The following is a 20,236-nucleotide window of genomic DNA, read 5'->3' as shown; positions in this document are numbered from 1 at the left end:
CAAGCCCGCTCCGACTTCACCTGGGTTGCACAATATACAAGACGATATCATTAAAAAATATTAATTACTCCATTTGTTATTTCTTTTGTAATTTTAATTCATTCTTAAATATATTTTGTTTTCTTGATTCTGTATTACATATATTTTTTTGTTTAAACTATTAATATCTACTGTATTTCTATATATAATATACACATGCATGCAATGCTCTGAAAAATAAACATTTTAATTTCTGAACTCGATCAAAATCTAATGCGCGGTTTAAAAGTTGTTTGGCATAAGAACAGAAGCAGATGGACTGTTTTATTTTATACAGAGGTTACAATAATGCAATACGTGTCGCATAAGCGTTAGTTTTTAAAAGTTGCTAAACAGCAATAAACTGTTAGCATAAATTACTAATTACAGATTAAATACTTTTTAATTTTACTGCGAATTAGTATTTAAATACTCTACTCTTGTACCTATTAGAAACGTATAATAATGCGATAGGCCGTAAAACAAATTATATATAGACAAATAAGTGATAGTAATTTGGATGATAAAAATTACGTAATTAACTAGATACTTTATGCGTATACATACATACATGTACGGCGTGCAAAAGGTGGAACTTTTTGTTTTCAGAAAAAAAACATCCTAGTATAATTAAATGTAATTTTAGCTTACCTACGCAGTGTTTCTACTCTATCTAGCTGATATTCCGTAGGCCGTAACTTTATCTAAACTTCGAAATTAGTCATCGGGTATATATTTTTTAATACAGCTGAATTCATACCTGTGTAACCTTATAGTTTGTAAAATAATTGGAACAAAACAAACAAACGTGTAAGACAACTATTGATGGTAGCGTTTTAAATTGAAGCTGACCACATTAAATTACTGAAAACCGCGCCCAAATTGGCGAGATTAGTGCCCACAAACTCACAGACAAACAGACCAAAATACTAACGTACAGACAGTGATCTTTATATTATGTATATAAATTGACGTTGTGGCTGGGTGTAAAACAACAGTTTATATAATATTTTTTTATTAACATATTTTGTACAATTAAATTAAAAAATCACTTGTTTACATTTTACTGACATGAATGTCACTATTTGGGCCGCAGGCTACGTACAGTTGATAGCGATTATGGCTTACCGGATTCCATGATAATAATAAATATTACGAACAAAAATAGGACTCATTTTGTCTATGAAATAAATTATACGGCACCTCTCTAAATTACAGAAAAAGGAATTATAAAAGATTGCTCATTTCATTTCATTGAAGATTGTGTCATTTCTAACTATTTATATACACGCTAGATCTTACGGTGTAGACAGAACAGAGGAAACCGATCACCGTATTTAGCGTTCTAATTATTTAATTTAATAACTGCCGAAACACCGTCGTTTTCTACGTCAAAATTACGTTTATTACGCAACTAGCCCATTTTCATATCGACAAGGCATACCCAATACTCTATTCTCGGAGAAAATCTTATATAGTGCGTTCTCTGTCGTACAATTTAATACAAAGGAGTCATGTCAATGTCAGTGAGCCTCCATAACGTTTATAAGTAAAGGTGAGAATACTGAGTTTATTAATAATTTATACTACTAGCTATTTTTCACCTTTATATTACTGAATAAAGTTTTAGTATTCCAGTTTCAATGCCAAATACACACTTAGCACCGATAAAGAAATAGATACTAAAACATTTATATATATGGTATGCCTACATATATAGTAAATGGTAATAATTACACGAACTGATCAAAAACACTTTGTACATAGATCACAGCATTTAATATCTAATAATTCTTCTCCGTGAATAGAACATTGTTGGAGGGTGAGGTACAAGATGGGCATTAGTATAGCCTCTCAGCCTTGCTGGGCCCATTGACGGCGGAATACTCCTGCATGCGGCGCTCCAGTTCCGGCCGGAAGTGGCGAATCAGACCTTGAACAGGCCATGCGGCGCCGTCACCCAACGCGCAGATAGTGTGTCCTGTGTGAGAATACTATTATAAAAATTACAATAATACAAATTATAATAATTGGGAGGGAAAGGAGATTAGTAATTTGGACTGATGACCCCATTGTTAATAATGTACCATGTAAGGTTGAACACCAGCGATTCCCCCTGACCAATAACCTGATCAAAATCATCATGATAAATTGCCTGTGAATTCGTCACGATAAACAGGTCGTGTGTTATGGCTATACTAACTGATATAAATATTGATTTTTTTTGCAAATACATACATAATATACATAGAAAACCCCTAGACCGATACAAACAATCATACTCATGAATACAAATAATTGTAACGTGCGAGGAATCGAAACCGCAACCTTCGGAAGTAAAGCGGTATGTCAAACCGATAGAGCCCCGAGATAATATGACCCAGCTATTGGTTTGTTTTTAAAGAAAAAGGTCACAAAATGCATCCAACTAAGGTCTAAGTAAGGTCAACAATGCAAGCGAAGGTAATGGAACAATACAATAAACCGCATATGGTGTTTCGTAATGCCGGCCGCGGGCGCGCACTAACCTTCAATTTGTTTGGAAATCTCCCACAACATGTCGATTTCTTTCGGTGACGCATTGCCCTCTACAAACCTGTAAAATTTATACACTAGCTGTAGTTTGCAATTTTGTACCACTGAAAATTTAATACATATAAAAAGAGGCCATCTAATTACGTCATAAGTTAAGGAAGAAGGGGCCTAAATGTGCCATTGTATAACGAAGAATGCCATTGAGTCACAAAACTTCATAGAAAAAATCATGAACGGGTCATAATTTGGTGGGTCTTAATTTTCATATTATAATAGTTCATATTTGGTGTTTAGTTTTAAAACACTAAACTAAATTTTTTTTAAAACCGTCAGACTATTTGGTATATATATAAGTTTATTGCATTTATAAGTACACATTTGTGTGTATATTTGTATATATTTATGTTATATATTATTGTATCTCTTAAGTTTATATATATTTTTGTTCTGTTTATATTTTGTTGTATATTGTTTGTTTATAATTTTGCACCGCCAACAATTATTCTCTGCACCACCTATGGTTGACTGGTAGAAAATGCCGCATGGTGTTAAGTCCGCCAAATGTACTATACTATATATTATATTGTGTGCATTAAAGTTAAATAAATAAATTAAAAAAAAATTTAACTATTTAAATAAAATCGGGAAGTGGGAAGGTCATAGAGATTACTGAAATAGAGATGACGTCATTACATTTAGGGACGGCCCTTAATATAACCAATTATACCCCGCATTTTTACTTATGTTCCGCTAGTAAAAAAATTTAATTTTTTTTTTTTTTTTATCAATATATACTTATTTTGATCCACCAAAATACAGATAATAGTGTACACGGAGAGGATATCAAATTATTCTAGTTAACTTCAAAAAAGTGTTCATGCCACTAACAGTTAAATATTAAACTTTCTAAAGATATTAAAATGATGGTTATATGAAAATTTAAATTCACACATTTTGAAAGGCACATTATTTCATATGGTCACAGAGTATATAATATATATTGTACAGTTTAATTAAAGTCAGATCAAGCATCTACTCTTTAAATACTCTAAAGCCTGCAAGACACTAAAATCACACATAAAAATGAATGTGTCTTTGCTTTGCTTTAAGACACTAAAATCACACATATCTCTACACAACTATGAATGTGTCTTACTTTTTACTTCTGTATTATGTGCATTAAAGATTTTAAAATAAAAAAATATAAATAAACAAAAATACCTGTATATTATTTTGTTCATCCATGAGACACCTTCTCTGCAGGGAGTGCACTGTCCGCATGATTCATGCTTGTAGAACATGATGAGGCGAGCAATTGCTTTCACTATGTCAGTTGACTTGTCCATAACAATGATGGCCGCAGTGCCAAGGGAAGTCTGGGCTGCTACCAACCCGTCGAAATCCATTATTGCTGTTGTGCATACACTGTGGAAATTATATTAAACATTGATAATAAATGCTATATTTTAAGAAAAGATTTTGAATTTTGACACTTTTAACACAATTACTAAATATAAAAGCAAACAGATTCTTTATAACTTAAGTATTGCATATAGAAATTTTTTATCAAATTAAGATGTAAGTAATGTAAGCCAATAGTCCACATAAGTAACTACTATATCACTATACTATACCAGGAATTTTTTTTTTATGAGGTACTGATACAGTGTATATAGTAAACAGTAGTGAATATATATAAATTATTGTTAGCAGCATTTAATTTTAGTTTATATTATTGACATGTGTAATAGTAGTAATAGTACCAATATAATCTTGTAACTCAAAGCATGCCGTGGTTACCTATAAACATGAGAACAGTTAGTATAAGACTATTAGAATTATATAGAATCACGACATATTTGTATTGCTGTATCTTATGTTAGTAATCCTTAAAAGTAAATAAATATATAAAAATTTGATACAGAGTGCAATGCAAAGTCTGTAGAAACAAAAAATATATTCTACAACAGGCAACTATGAAGGTATCCATAAATCTTGTTGTTTAAAAAATATAAGTACATACTCTTGAGGAATCAATGGTGTAGAAGATCCTCCAGGTATGATAGCGAGCAAGTTTTCCCAACCGCCCGTGACGCCGCCAGCGTGCCTCTCAATCAACTCCTTGAGTGGTATACTCATCTCCTCCTCCACCGTGCAAGGAGTGTTCACATGTCCCGAAATGTTGAACAATTTCGTGCCAGAATTACGTGGCCGGCCGAACGAGGCGAACCACTTTCCACCTCGGCGACATATAGTCTGAAAACAATGTTTTCAAAATTGAATATAATATAATTAATAAATAAATAGAATATAGAAAAAAAAAACAAGTAAATAAAAGTAACAGCAATAAGTGCAATATTAACATTAGATCTCCAAGAAGTACATTTATGTAACCTAGCTGACCTGCGTAACTTCATCTGCATCTCACTTACTTAACATTTATCATTATACTTCTTTCATTCAAGCTATATTACTATAAATTGTATCAAAATTCATAAGTTGTTTTTGCGTGAAATAGTAACAATTGTCCATTCATCTATACTCACAAACTTTGGCATTTATAATATTAGTAATTCTCCATAGCAAATTAAAAACCAGGTAATTACATATTTTCTTACACATACTAAAATTTAAATACAAGACAAGTGAAACCAAAATATGTATTTTGGTTTCACTAATGTATGTACGGTAATGAATTTATGCAATGAAACTGATTCCAAAAGGAATTCCAATATCCAGTATCAGTCATCCAGTATAATTTTTACATCCTATCCCATTTAAAAATACTAATAATCTCAGGACAATTCAGACAGCGCCATCTAGACCCAAGTTAAGCTACCTAAAGCTTGTGTTATGGCTACTAGATAACTGATGATACATAGATTTTTTTTTGTAAATACATAGAAAACACCCAGACCGATACAAACAATCATACTCATGAATACAAATGTTTGTGCCGTGTGAGGAATCGAATCCGCGACCATCGGTCGTAAAGCAGTGTGCTAGACCGCTAGACCACCCAGGTCGTCAAATTCATTATTGTTTACCATTTATTTAAAAGGTTGATTAGATAATTGGCAAAGGATGACACATAAAAATCTATATCATTATAATTCACTCACAGGAGCAACAGCAATAGTCTCCACATTATTGACAGTGGTAGGACACCCAAAGAGGCCAACATCAGCTGGGAATGGAGGCTTCAGTCGTGGTTTGCCCTGCTTACCCTCAATGGATTCAATGAGAGCTGTCTCTTCACCACAGATGTAGGCTCCGGCACCTCGGTGTACAAATACATCAAAGTCATAACCTGAACCACATGCATTCTTGCCAATTAATCCAGCTTGATATGCCTGAAAACATATTTGATACAATTTATTATCTATACATACAAAAAAATTTACTGATCACTATCTGTACATAAACTACAAAAGAGAAATCTATTATTGGGGGACATAATCAACTAACAGAACCCAGAACAATGATTGTTTACATTTGTCTGATTGTCTGTACATTTGTGGATGCTTATATCAAAAGCATTTATAATTATTTACATGTGTTTTCATTATCATATTGTGGTAATTTCGCAATGTCTTTTTTTAATTACCAGATATATTGATAAAATATTACAAAAGACAATATAATAAAACACTTAATAACAATACATTCCAAAGTATGTATACTAAATCTAAGTTTTAATATGTAAAAATATATGTTCGAACAATGTATATTGTCAATTCTCCTTGGGTCACTATTTTCAGACCTGACTGTAGATTTGACTTATGAGTAGTGCCTATAATATATTTAAATTTATTTGAAGGGTTGTGAGAACCACTGTTTTTCTGGTACTAGTTGAATTTTGCAAATGATAATATCAATATTCATTACATGGATTTTAATAATACAAAGTAAAACACAACTCACCTCTGCTATGGCAACTTGTAAGTTACTGGCTTCATTATAAAATTCTCCTCTTATATAAATATAAGCAGCTGATGCTCCCATAGCACGACCAGCTATCAGACAACCTTCAACCAGCTTATGTGGATCATGGCGCATAATTTCACGATCCTTACAAGTCCCTGGCTCACCCTCATCAGCATTCACAACAAGGTACTTTGGACGACCATCAGCAGGCTTGTTCATGAAAGACCATTTCATGCCAGTGGGGAAACCAGCACCACCACGTCCACGGAGACCAGATGTCTTGAGTTCATCTGCAATTAGATTGTTAAAATTTTTACTCAAATATATCTCATTAATCTACAAGAACATGAAGTTTTTACAATTACAAAACACGAATGAAATCAACAGAATATAGTCAACAATAACCATTTCTTAATTCTATAATGGTTTTTATTTAAGGTTGAAGCATAGAAATCGTAAACTGAATAAAATATATATGTTATTCTCTATAGTGGTATATTCTGCAGTCAATGTACCGTAAATAAATAAAACACAATCCATATTCATATGGCAATGATCCAGGTAGAAAGTAATGTTATAATACCATTTTGTACTAATTTATAAATAACAATTATGCGCAAAATGTGCACTAATATAATTACTCACTGACTATCCAATCGGTGCCTTTCAACAAGATATCCTTCGTCAAATACCAGTCACCACGGCTAAGAGCCCCCTTCAAACGCCACTCATGCCGACCGTATAGGTTAGTGAAAATCCTGTCACTATCCGCCAAGGGCCCATATTGGCTTTTGGTGGGTGGTGCCTGAGTTTGTTGGCATCTCACCGGCACATTACTGATATTTATCAAAGGGCCAACAATCCCTGAAACAAAATAGTCAATATTATGTAAGATAATCGCTGCGCAGAAAACAACACATAGCACTCCATAATCCAAATACAACTATAATAAGACTCTTTGATGATAAATGATTAAATAAAACTAATATTGGAATATATCTAAGTAATTTACTGACCCAAATTTGTTTTTGTCCCTTGAATTACTCGAGCTAGGGTACCAGCCATTTTTCTGGTTATGTCAAAATTGACAAACCCAAACCACGAACTAAATACGAAACACTTGTCAAATGAAATCATTCAAAAACGGCTGTATGGGCTTAGACTCATTGCCTTTCCGTTAAGGATAAATGAAAACAAAAAAAACAGTAGCGGCTAAGATTCAAAATAAATGATGAGTCAGCAACAGCAATAGTTGTTGACAAATTCATTTAAAAAATATAAATTATTTTTTTATAATTACCTCTAGGTTGTCAATCGTGGATTCGTATAGAGAGTATTCATATTGCCTCCAGAGTTGATGCATGGTCAAAGGTCAATATATATTACTGTGTAATATTATCAGTGAATTCAGTGATATTTCTTTAATAAGCCCTAGCCAGGAAGCAAATAAATACTTTATTCAACGGTAGCATTTGGTAATGAATGAAAAGCGTTAATAGAAATATTATCATTCACTTTTGTCAATGAAACGTATGATTGTCATTATTGTCAATGTCAGTAAAATTCGCGAATAAAATGCCAAGTACATAAATACAATCTAAAACTTCAAAACTTGTATATATTAATTTTATCTTATCGTTAATTGTATGTGTTTCGTGGTTTAATGTGGACTTTAAACCTTAATTTGTATTAATATATATTTACTAAAAATGGCAGCAGTAATTCCGTCCGTTACGAAACTTTCAAGTAGAGTAATAAGGATCCTCGGTTGCAATCCTGGTCCTATGACGCTGCAAGGCACGAACACCTATCTAATTGGAACTGGAAGAAAGTATGTTTGATTCAGTGAATTTTTAATAGCATGGCAAGATTTAACGTTAGCCAGGCGGCTGGCAGTAAGAGTGTATACTTTAATACACTATCCATTATCACCCATTAAAAATATCCTCAATCTTAATCCAGTTTATAATACCAGTATTGAGACTGTAAGGTAGTCATAATAACCTTTGCTCTATCCTATTATTTGGGGTTAGCATAGTGTAATTAGTTTCCTTGAGACCGAAGATGATCATTCTCTCTTTAATAGCTTGTAAGGTAGTAATAAAAATGATGGTTGAGATAGAGAAGACCTTGTTATGGTATCATGTATGGCTGAAACCATTTCAGTAATTATTTTTGTTGTTGGTTATTGTCAAGAGATACCTTTAAATTTTTTTTTTATTAATTATACCAATGCAAATTCAATAGTCATATTTAAGACAGAGCAATGTCTGTTGGGTCTGCTAGTTATAAAAAAAATTCTCATGGTAAAAGAATCCTTAATTCTGATTTACAGTCGCATCCTCCTGGACACTGGTGACAAAGATGTGAATGAGTATCAAAAGAACTTATCAGAACTTGTACAATCTGAGAAGGTGAACATTGAACATATTGTGCTAACACACTGGCATCATGACCACATTGGAGGAGTTGAAAATATATATGGCAGCATTGCAGGTTCATATTTTTAAGTATTTGTGGGATTTAAGATTATTATTGACATTATTCACTACACTTGTCTATGGATGACATGTCATAACTGTCTCCAATTTTAGTCATCACATTGGGATTTTTTTTATCAGAATTAGAGTATTTAGTACAAAATTAATAAGGGATTTTAAAGGCATATTGCTAATAACACAAGGAACCATGATCAACAAATGATACATAACTCTCACTAATCTCTTTTGAAAGGTTGTCTGGAAGAGTAGTGATAAGTAAGCCCTTTTTACTTGCTTTTATTTTGTTTGTGTCCATTACTATTGCAATAATAATGTGTATTTTTAATTATAAATATTTCAGCACAACCACAAATATGGAAACACAAGCGTAGCTCTGATGATAGTCCAGATAATTACCTACCTACAGAAATCCCAGTTAACTGGTTATCAGATGGGCAAGAAATAAAAGTAGAGGGTGCTACAGTGAAAGTCCACCATACTCCTGGTCATACAACTGATCATGTAGTACTGACATTACAAGAAGAAAGTGTACTCTTCAGTGGAGATTGTATATTGGGGGAAGGCACTGCAGTCTTTGAAGACTTATACACTTATATGAAGAGTTTGAATAGGATATTAGAACTGAAGCCATCTATAATATATCCAGGTCATGGAAATGTTGTAGAGGTAAATATGTTGTACAGGTATTGAGTCAAATATAATATTTCATATGAATCATCATATGTACCAGTGTTGCCAGTTGGTTAAATAATAATAAATTGCTAGATTTTTTTATAGCATAATGTTATATAGTCATAAAAAACATGGCCTTCTATTGGATTTTCTAAATGGGTTGTAGTATGGTTTATGATTTTCTTTATTGGTACATGCAGAGTTACCTCTTACACCCTCCCAAACTTTACCTCTTTGTAACATTTGTATAGTTATTTATATACACATGTTAAATTTATTTATACATAAATTGTACTATATTTTTAGTCCTTAATATAGGTGGTTCTTATTTCTCTATAGTCATCTCTTAATTCCTCCAGATGTTTTTCCGTGAAACGCGCAAACCTACAGATATTGTCTTGTCACGATTTTATGATTTTATATACTACAAAATAAAGATTATTTAATACACATTTATTTACAGGAACCAACACAGAAAATAGAGTACTACATAGCACATCGAAATCAGAGAGAAGAACAAATATTAGAAGCCCTAAAGAATAATGTGAATAAGCAGTTAAATGAAATGGACCTAGTTAAAATTATATACACAGAAACACCTGAACATTTGTGGCCGGCAGCTGCATACAATGTCAATCATCATCTGACAAAGCTCACAAAGGAAAGCAAAATAAAATGTATTATAGTCGACGGAGAAACAAGATGGCAGTATAATATCAATAGTAATTTATAATTGGTTGACTTAGTATGGTTTTAGTCACCATGGGTTCTATGGATATTTTACTATTTTGAAAATTAACTTTTCCAGTTTCGCTATTTATTACTTTCCAAGTGGCTTTTATTTTATCTTTAGATTTATTTATTATTTTACCTAAATAGAGAGACTTAGCTGTATGACAAACCTTTTTAAATATTTTCGAATAAGATTTTACATGTTCATGAAATAAGGGATTATATAGCGTTTTTCGTATATATTAATTTGTTAAATATTTCTAGTTTATCTACTGTTTACACATATAAGTTCTTGTTGACTTTGTTATATGTTAATATATATAAAGGCCATCCATCATTTAAAATTAAATTAAGATCAATGAATTCTCAATTGAAAACTCATCTTCATTTATATCAACAAAACCATGATTATTAATTAAAATAAATTGGTGTGGTAGATTGGCTGTGACAATTATATAGATTGTATATACCTATATATTTTATCTTCATGCCAAGCCTTTTATAAGATAAAAATAGATAGAGAGTACTGTTTGCCAACGATCTATTAGATACCTCATACCTCTTTATAATTCACCTCAAACACAATTATCATTTTAGATATATTAATTATATTTTAAAGAGGGATTCATATATTGATTGTTACCATGTTATATTTATTGATTATTTTAATACTCAAATTATACTGTATTATAATTGATAAAAAATAAATAGACCATTTACAGTTCAACAATCTTTATGATTCATTTTATTAACAATCTTGAATCAAACAATTTTCTTCCTTGTCTATATACACGATTGAATAAAATAAATTAAAATGTGATGGTAATGGGTTATTACTTCTTAAAGAAAAACATACGTCGAGAATAATAAATTAATATTAACTGATTGATAAAAAAAAAGAAGTTATATCTGTTCACGTATTATGCCGTAGGTATAGTTAGATACAATTTGTCAAAGTCAAACCTTATTTAAATAATAAGATTTCTTACCATGTAGTTTATAAGTCGCAAGATTTACTGCCCAGCCTTATATGTACCAAAGTTAGGATATACTATTAGGACACGTGGCTCTATCGTTGATACAAATAGTCTATCATTTCATTGCAAATAGTGACTATTAAATCTTTACATTTTCTTCATGGAATGAAGTTTTTGCATATAAGAGACAAATTGAAAAACTAAAAGAGTTGCCGTCCCGTCACCGCCACGTCGTTAGTATCGTGACCTTTTCGGTGGTGGCATTATATCCGAGTCGTCTGAAAACCGATGGTGCTCTATGTAGTCCAGCAGTCGATCGGTTGTGACAGGGTCTTGTATACTCTCGCATACAGCTGAAACAATTTTGTTACCGCTCTCAGTACTACTATTAGAAATTACATGATAAGAGGCTTGATAGCTTGGTTCTCTGGAATAGCAACACATGAGTGGTATCGCGGGTGGAACATGATAGGCGTCGGTTTCCGCATACCATCAAATGGATCGTAAGCTTGTTCGATATTCCAATTGCATAAAAAACTATTAAGTATTCCATATGCGGTATATTAATAGTAGTATACATACAGAAAATACTAGTGAAGGTTTTCCAAAAATTATAAGACAAAATATTTTACATATACCTATGATTAAAAAAAAATTATATACCTCTAGCAGTGTTATAGCTGTTTGGAAAAGATTTATCTGTTCTTTCTCTCATAAAAACCCATCGTTTGGTGTTTTGATCAAATGTACACTCTATGATCTTATTATTTAAGTTCTTTATTTCTTTCGTTACTCGTATAGTGGCAAATGGAGCCTTCAATTGCCCGACGTACAAATGGCCTTCTTTCGTTGGTAACATCCTAAAACAAACAAACAAAGAATATTAATATATTTATATTTTGTTTGATAAAAACAGTATTATGTCATTTAAAAGTCTTATGTAAAACTTCACATTTAATATATTTATTAAATACCATTGACATAAAAATAACAACTTGCAACCATATCATGATTGCATGAGCATGGACCTATGACTGATGTCATGCCATAAGTACGGGTATTTGAATAATTGTATTTTTATATATTCATAACTTTGGTAATATTACAAACATATACATTTATACAATAAAGCGAAAGAAAAATAAAATCAATACTTAGTATTACACATACATGGGTCAAATTAATGGCTGTGTGTGCGCAACCTTGAGTGCGCAGCATCTAAGAAAAATGTCCTGCAAACTCAGTCAGTTCTATTACATAAAAAACTCACCCTAGTCCACCAGTAGTAACTATTTGCAACTTGAAATCAACACTATTCATATTGCTTGGTTTCCATTTTAAAACATCCGGACATTGGCCAGCTTGGTATGGCTGAAAAGTTGTAAAATGTTTCTATTACAAAGATTTATAATCAGGACTTTCTTTGCAGAATTTTTTTCTCTACAACTTTTATTTGACACATTTTGTGATATTTCTTACCATAATCGATTTTTTTAAGAGGCGTTTCTCAACCATTTTTAAAAATTTTCATCACTGTCTCGTCAACTTAAATCAAATTTTCTTTCTGAATATTCACGTATTTGCGGAATTATTTTTATATATTGCGTCAAAACTGGTCACATCATGATTTTAATTAATATTTTATTGGAAGTACTCATTCCCACAGTTCTAACCTGACATTCTCAACTCCTATAAACTATACTTACCTCTTTGGATGGTTGAAATATAAGTCCATCCGGTTCATGGGACAGTGACTTTGCAAACTTTTCTCCTAGCAACCGTTGCGCCATCGTAACTTCCCAGAATTGTTTTAATCTCACGCTGAATGGTTCTTGATCTTTCTTTATAATACCCTTCATCATTGCCTCGTGTCTAAAAGTTCGATATTATTATTGCATTTTTAATACATTAACATTAAACTATTTTTCAGTTGCTTTAATTGTTTGTGTAAACGATGTTTACTCATTAATTGAATGGAATAGAAAATACATTATGAAAATAAATTTACATTTAAGCACTTTAGATTAAAAAATAAGTTATGACTATACCAGTCATAACTTATTTAATCTACAGCTCAAACTGTCTCAACACATGAAGAATGAGCTAGACACTTGCGTGTTGCTCTTTTGAATAATTGCTGTAACTTTACATTATTACGAGTAAGTTGAAATGTGTGAATATGAACTACTAACTAGCACTAATTCATTATAGCCAAAAAGGCTTAATTAGATAATAGTTATGTATAAGTATATACAAAACAATAAATTATATTTTGCAGTTTGGTTCTGAACATTTCTAATTACGAACCATACAACTAAACAATCATATCTGCAACTCACAAGTGGTTCATATAAAATTTGCGATTTTATATTACACTTGTGAGTTGCAGATATAAAATTGCAAAACCATTAATTTTAATCCGGCGAAATTGAGAATGTCCATTACAAAGTCGGATTTTGATGAAACTTTACAGTAATATAGTTTATACAGCACAATGGGCTAGAAATTTCATGCAACCGCGGGCACTGCTAGTCCTATGTAAAAGTATGCAGATGGTTGTCAGTTCGTTACCTAGGATTAACAATATCTTTCTCAATGTAATCCAATCGGGTGGGGTAGAATGCCATTTTGCCAATATCTTCACCCTCGTATTTTATTATGTCATACACCAGATACCTTGGTATATTTTGACCTTCCACTTTGTCTATTACTAATTCCTGCAAACACCAAATGGTTATTATATAAATACATTTATTTGGGTCATTAGTAGCCTGAATTAAATAATAATAAAAAATATAGACTCCTGGCTCTTTTCGGGATGGCCGATTCTTATTTTATATCACATTTGGATGAATTGGTTGAATGAAGACCTTGGCATTGATTACCAAGAAAATGGACTGACATGAACAAAACGGCTACCTAATAGTACATACATGTTTGTGTACAGGCAAAAACCGTACCAAATGGAGGCAAATTGCGAGGAGCTCTGTCCCTAAGGAAAGCAACGTAGAGATACCATCATAAAAACTACGACCACTCTGCCAAGAGAGAACGACTGAAGAAGAGAATATGTAATACATACTGTTGGGGGGAAGGGGATTGTTAGTAATGTGGATTGATAACCCCATTGCTAGCAATGTACCATGTCAGGTCGACCTCCACGTTTTCATGTTAATATATAATATAATATATCTTATCATACTTTAGCGCAGGCGGGTGCACCATTCCATTATCAACACTCAAAAAAAAAAAATACATACTGTTTTCAAATATATAATATAATATATCATTACTTTAGTGCTGACAGCCATACGGCGTATGGCGAGAGTTGTGCCAATAGAATTAATAGGTTACCATAAGTTTCTTTTTTGCTTCGATGCTGTGTTTGGATTCGAAGAATACAATGGCAGTGAAAATATCGGATACATATTCATTGGCGATTATAACGCATAAATAATATAATGCAACAGACATAGATACTAACACCATCTAGTAAAGTGTCCTTTAGATGTCTTCTGAGATCTTGTTTGTGCAGGAACCTTAAACCAAAGACTTTAAACACGCAGTTGTCTCTGTCTAACATGTATACTTCTCCCTCGCCGTCTATTAACATCATGTATCTACAAATAATAATATGTATTATAACACTACTATCACATTTGAATGTGAGGGCCGAGTAGTATCTTGTCGGCCCTACATTTCAAAACGATGGATTTGAGTTATTACCAGCGACTGAAATAAGGCTATATGATAACATTGTTCCGATTTAATTTGAATAATTTATATATTAAATGTGAACCAAAAACTTTGTACCCCATTCTAGAAAAATTGTACGGATGGAGGTGTATGAAATTTCGCACACAAGTAGTGCAGAATGCAATTTTTTTTAATCATATGCACTCGGTCCATGCGACGCCTCACTCGGCCACCCTATGCATTGGCCATCGCAGGATTCACTGTCTATTTTGTATCATATATATAAAATACGTAGTTTACAGTCCACATACTTTTATTATTAAATTACCCTAATAGGGCCTACTAGTTTGTTTTTAATATCATTTGTCTATAGTCTTACTAAATGTTAAATTAATTATGATTGAATTTCGATCATTAGGTGTCCACTAGTACTAATAAAATGTATGGACACTTTATATAACAAACATTTGTTCAGAATCCTAACCTGACTCCATCTGCTTTCCATGACACTCTATATGGCTTTTCATGTAATTTCCTTAAATTCATGACGTCCATAGACACGGGTTGTGCACCTGGGAATCCAGTTTTTTTCCATTCACAGAACTTTTGCGCTTTCTGTTGTACTTCTTTGAGACGAGGTTGAGTATTGAATGGTTCCACTCCTCTTACCCCAGGCATGAATATAGCCTTTTTGTGCACAGTCTCTTTACGACCTCTTTGTTTTTGGCTGGAACTAAAGTGTAATTATATATTACTAGTAATCCTAGGGCCTAATAGATCAAAAACTATCTCTAACAAATTAAAAAAGTGTCGCGCTAATGGTTTACTACTCCAATTTACACTCAAAATGTCCTGAGTTGAAATCTGACCTACCTCCTACAAAATAAATGTGTAAATTTATATTTCCGACTAATTCTATGGTGAAGGAAACACTTACCATGACGGCATCCGACATTGGATTTAAATATACCCCACGAAATGAGCATGTTGAGTGGTACATTCACTATGATATATATTTTTTAATGGATGATAATTGAAAGGTGCACCCGGTTGGAGGTACCAGTGGAGGAATATGATTATTATTTTTTATTTTTTATATTCTCTCAGCTTTTGCTGGTTATTTTTTTTACACTTATTATTATTATTATTGTGGCAAACTCGTCGAGGGTTAACCTGATATTATTTGGACTGTTGATCCCATTGCTAGCAGCAATAGGGTCAACAGTCCACATTATTAACAACCCCCTTCCCTTCTTACTATGATATTGACAATGCTGAATCTTAGAAAATAAATCCAGAAATATTTGCGTAACTCCAGACCTAGTTTCGGGCGGGAAATGACGAGGGGTAGTAAAAATGTGTAATTGATAATGACTTACTTTGATGAGCTGTTTGGTTCAGAATCCGACTGCGCATTTGGACTGTCGACGTCGTCGTCGTCATAATCGATTTCAAGTTCCTCTAAACATTGATATAATTACGTATGTTATAATCCAATAACAAAGAACCAATTCAGAAAAAACATTATAAATACCAATTTATAAAATGCACATATTTTATAGATAGAACATAGAAACATGAATTTAAAAAAAATCGTTGTATGATGTTTATACTTAGAATTAGGTGAATTGTAGTATTCAGTACAAGAATCATATAAAAAGTAAACATTAGAAAACAATTTAGAAAATAAATATAAAGCGATAATAGGCCGAGTCAAACGTTTTTTAAAAACAAATATTGAAATATTGTTGTCATTAAATCAAATTGGCAGCCTTTATTTTTATACACATATACATATACATACACACAGCCACATCAACATAGTTATATTTGTTAGTTAATAATTAATAGTTTGGTTGTTACTTTACTTGTCTGTAACATACTCAATATTAGCTAAAGGCAATACTCACCATTACACCACTCAGGTCTCTCTGGGGCGGCTGGGGTATATTCTATATCATCATACCGTCTGTACAACTCTTGTATATAATCCTGTTTGTATATACCTGGTGGTCTGTGAATAAAATGTATTTTTTATGATGAATGAATATGGAATGGCGCAGCAGCATGAGCTAAAGGTATACACTGGTGGAGCACCAGTGGAAGATGTTATTATGAGCATGAAGATAGACCATTTAAAACTTTGTGGTGAACACCTGGAATCAACTACATTGATTACCAGGGGAACCGGAGATCAACATCTTAGGTATATTGCTAGCTGGGGCCATTAATCCTTAGTACTAACAATCCTCTGCCTCCTAATCAAAGGTATTGCTTTGACTATTTGTTAGTTTATTCTAAGAATGGGTACCATAATCTGTTAGTTAGAATTATAACATTTTATTGTTCTTTTTAGCAGGGCTTAGCAACAAAATGTTGCAATTGGAGAGCCTTAGTATTAACCAAATGTACATCAGCAAACTTTCAACTAGCCAAGTGTACATTAGCAACCTAACAGATTATATGTGCAAAATTTCATATGTAAAATCACAGAACAAAAAGTTCTGTGATTTTGCAATGGTGTTTGTAATATTACATATACTTCTTTGTTCTGTGTGCAAAATATTAATAGATTTACCTTAATTTTGAAAATTCATGTAAAGCACCTGCAACACTGCAATCCAACTGTTCCACCATGTATGAGACAAGAAGAAATCCAGTCCTATTAAAACCATGAGTACAGTGTACACCAACCACTTGCAATGGATTCTGTGCAAGGAATTTGGTTACTAATTCAATGAATATTCTGAAAGTGCAAATGAAAATATTTAAATACATGTAATTAGGTTTTATTATAAATGTGAAAAAAGGAAGTCATCATTGAAAATCGAAGAAGAGCTGTTTGGTTCAGGATCCGACTGCATTTGGACTGTCGTCATAGTCGTCGTCACAATCTATTTCAAGTTCCTCTAAACATTGCTATAATTATGTATGTTATAATTCAAATAAGAACCAATTCACATATTTTATAGACAGAAAATAGAAACAAGAATTTAAAACAATATCATAGTATGATATTTATACCTAAAATTAGGTAAATTGTAGTATTCAGTATAAGAATCATATAAAAAGTAAACAATAGAAATCATTTTAGAAAATAGATATGAAGCGCTAATAGGCTAAGTCAAACCTTTTTTAAAAACACATTCCATAATGTTTTTACTTTAGTAATAATAAAAATAGTAATACTTTAAATATATAAAAAATATACATTTATTTTGGAAATATTGCTGACATTAAATCAAATTAGTAGCCTTTATTTTTATGCACACATACATATACATACACACAGCCACATCAACATAGTTCATTATTTATATTATATTAATCATTGAAAATCCTAAGTACAAAATGTCTAAGTACTCTGTGTTCATGTACATTGGGAACAGTACTCAATATATGAAGTTGTAAAATATATTTACTTAGTCTGTTTAGGAGATGGAGTTTCACCATGTCCACGACACTGCAACTTTATATATTTACAATCCGTATTTTCAATCTCCTTCTTGTCATAAAATCGGCTTGTGTTTGTCAAGTCAATCCACAATCCAAGTTTAACCTGCAACAATTATTTATAAGAGTGCAGGTGTTTAGCTCTGAATTTTGACCTCTGGTTAAAAGAGAGGTTTGTTTAGTTTAATATGTGTATCTGTGGCATTATAGCTACTAAATGGATGGAAGTAGGTGGTTCACCCTGGAAACCATTGTGATATTTCTAATGAATTTACTACACATTATCTTTCTAAGGACCTAAAAATTGTAATGTTAATAAATTATTGTGTTTCTATGTAACTGTAATATTTTACACACTCACAATGAATTCATGGCAGAAAAGCTTTCTATCTGTGTGTTTATTATTATGTACTCCACATATATAAAAAATGGAACTGATGCCTCACTTAACTTACTTTTTTAAAAGGTGTCATCTTAGAATAAATCCTAATTTTAAGATTGAATAGTGTAAACAAACAAACATCAATATTTAACAATAAAAATCATTGTTCTCAGATCATCACTAGAAAAATCATTTTTCAGGTGGATGGAATATTTGTAATGGCTACCAGTGGCCCATTGCTAGCAATGTCGCTAGTAATCAGGTAAACCTAAGCGCGGTTCACCCTGGACATCATCAATGTTATTACTGGTGAATACGCTACAATTGGCTAACTGACCTGACTTCATCCTCATCTTATTATCCGCCATGGATGTCCCTTCAGCTTATATCGCTAACGAAAGTAAGAGCAAGATTTAATTATCATCGTTTAAAAAATGTAAGTACTAAAGTTTTTTTTGTAGGTCAATTCAAAATGTGCTAGTTCATGCAAATCAACACTACCTTTAAACTTTTCATAACAGAGAACAACATAGAAGGCGTAAATCGGCTTTCCTCTGGCACTTTGTCGTTGAATTGACTACCAAGAGGTGTTTTGAAAGCCAAAAATTTGTCTGCAATCAAACTAGTGGACTTGCGTGGACATTTCAGCCACCTATCTGGGATTGGTCCTGGATCGCACTGAGACATCTTAAACACAGTCAACAATTAAAATAAAAATCAAATAAATTAGAAACGAAAAACCTATTGTGTTCATAAATTAAATGATAAATTCATAATTAAATCGTACAGTCCTCGGAATAAAGTACCGAGTAGTTTTTGTTGATTTAGGTTTGACAAATCGACACCAATTGACAGAACAGATTAAGTCCTCTGAGATTTGACATTCTTTGATTGACGGGATTGTTAATAACTTCATGTGGTCAACAGTGATCTTATAGTTCTAAGATAGTAATCCAAATCACAGATAATATAATATTACATATTCAAATTGAACAATTCTTTAATAAAATAAAGATCCTAAACTACATTCTAATTGAAATTAAACTATTTGTAGTATTTTGTACTGTAGCCTCTGTGAGCATTTGTAATACGAACAATTGATATTTTGATTCATTCTCACACCTTTTAAGGGCACATTAAATATTTAAGTTTAACTGTAACTACCTACACAATGTAAATGTAAGTAGTTATTGCAGAACTTGCGATATGATATTTAAAATAATTGCATTGCTTTAATAAACACACAACCTATAAGATTTCATTGTAAAACAATGCATTTGGATTTCCGTTTTCAATTCTGAACGCAGGTTTTCTATTTTTGGTTATAGACAATGTGAACAACA

General features: G+C 32.1%; 3 protein-coding genes across 3 annotated transcripts; 1 reads left to right on the top strand and 2 right to left on the bottom strand.

Annotated features, from left to right (window-relative positions):
• Positions 1 to 1,033: 1,033 nt before the first annotated feature.
• Positions 1,034 to 7,580, bottom strand: LOC131852620 (NADH dehydrogenase [ubiquinone] flavoprotein 1, mitochondrial). Its single transcript, XM_059203313.1, has 8 exons — positions 7,497 to 7,580; positions 7,126 to 7,344; positions 6,478 to 6,770; positions 5,676 to 5,906; positions 4,577 to 4,809; positions 3,775 to 3,978; positions 2,547 to 2,614; positions 1,034 to 1,999 (listed from the first exon to the last, which is right to left on the bottom strand). The coding sequence occupies exons 1-8, from the start codon at positions 7,543 to 7,545 to the stop codon at positions 1,860 to 1,862; spliced, it is 1,437 nt and encodes a 478-aa protein (XP_059059296.1). The 5' UTR covers positions 7,546 to 7,580; the 3' UTR covers positions 1,034 to 1,859.
• Positions 7,581 to 8,056: 476 nt separating this feature from the next.
• On the top strand, positions 8,057 to 10,424 carry LOC131852682 (beta-lactamase-like protein 2 homolog). Its single transcript, XM_059203395.1, has 4 exons — positions 8,057 to 8,311; positions 8,816 to 8,976; positions 9,322 to 9,647; positions 10,117 to 10,424. Exons 1-4 carry the CDS (start codon positions 8,190 to 8,192, stop codon positions 10,384 to 10,386), a joined length of 879 nt encoding a protein of 292 aa, XP_059059378.1. The 5' UTR covers positions 8,057 to 8,189; the 3' UTR covers positions 10,387 to 10,424.
• A 204-nt stretch (positions 10,425 to 10,628) lies between these two features.
• Positions 10,629 to 19,753, bottom strand: LOC131852621 (mRNA-capping enzyme). Its single transcript, XM_059203314.1, has 12 exons — positions 19,395 to 19,753; positions 18,481 to 18,617; positions 17,637 to 17,804; positions 16,969 to 17,072; positions 16,438 to 16,519; positions 15,543 to 15,791; positions 14,847 to 14,982; positions 13,934 to 14,079; positions 13,069 to 13,234; positions 12,633 to 12,733; positions 12,026 to 12,222; positions 10,629 to 11,715 (listed from the first exon to the last, which is right to left on the bottom strand). The coding sequence occupies exons 1-12, from the start codon at positions 19,578 to 19,580 to the stop codon at positions 11,597 to 11,599; spliced, it is 1,791 nt and encodes a 596-aa protein (XP_059059297.1). The 5' UTR covers positions 19,581 to 19,753; the 3' UTR covers positions 10,629 to 11,596.
• Positions 19,754 to 20,236: the final 483 nt, after the last annotated feature.

This window comes from Achroia grisella, unplaced genomic scaffold (genome assembly GCF_030625045.1).
Source record: "Achroia grisella isolate CSIRO2021 unplaced genomic scaffold, CSIRO_AGI_Agris_v1 utg856, whole genome shotgun sequence".
NCBI classification, from domain to species: domain Eukaryota; kingdom Metazoa; phylum Arthropoda; class Insecta; order Lepidoptera; family Pyralidae; genus Achroia; species Achroia grisella.
Note: the sequence above shows the minus strand (reverse complement) of the source record. Positions and strands in the feature narration are given on the sequence as shown.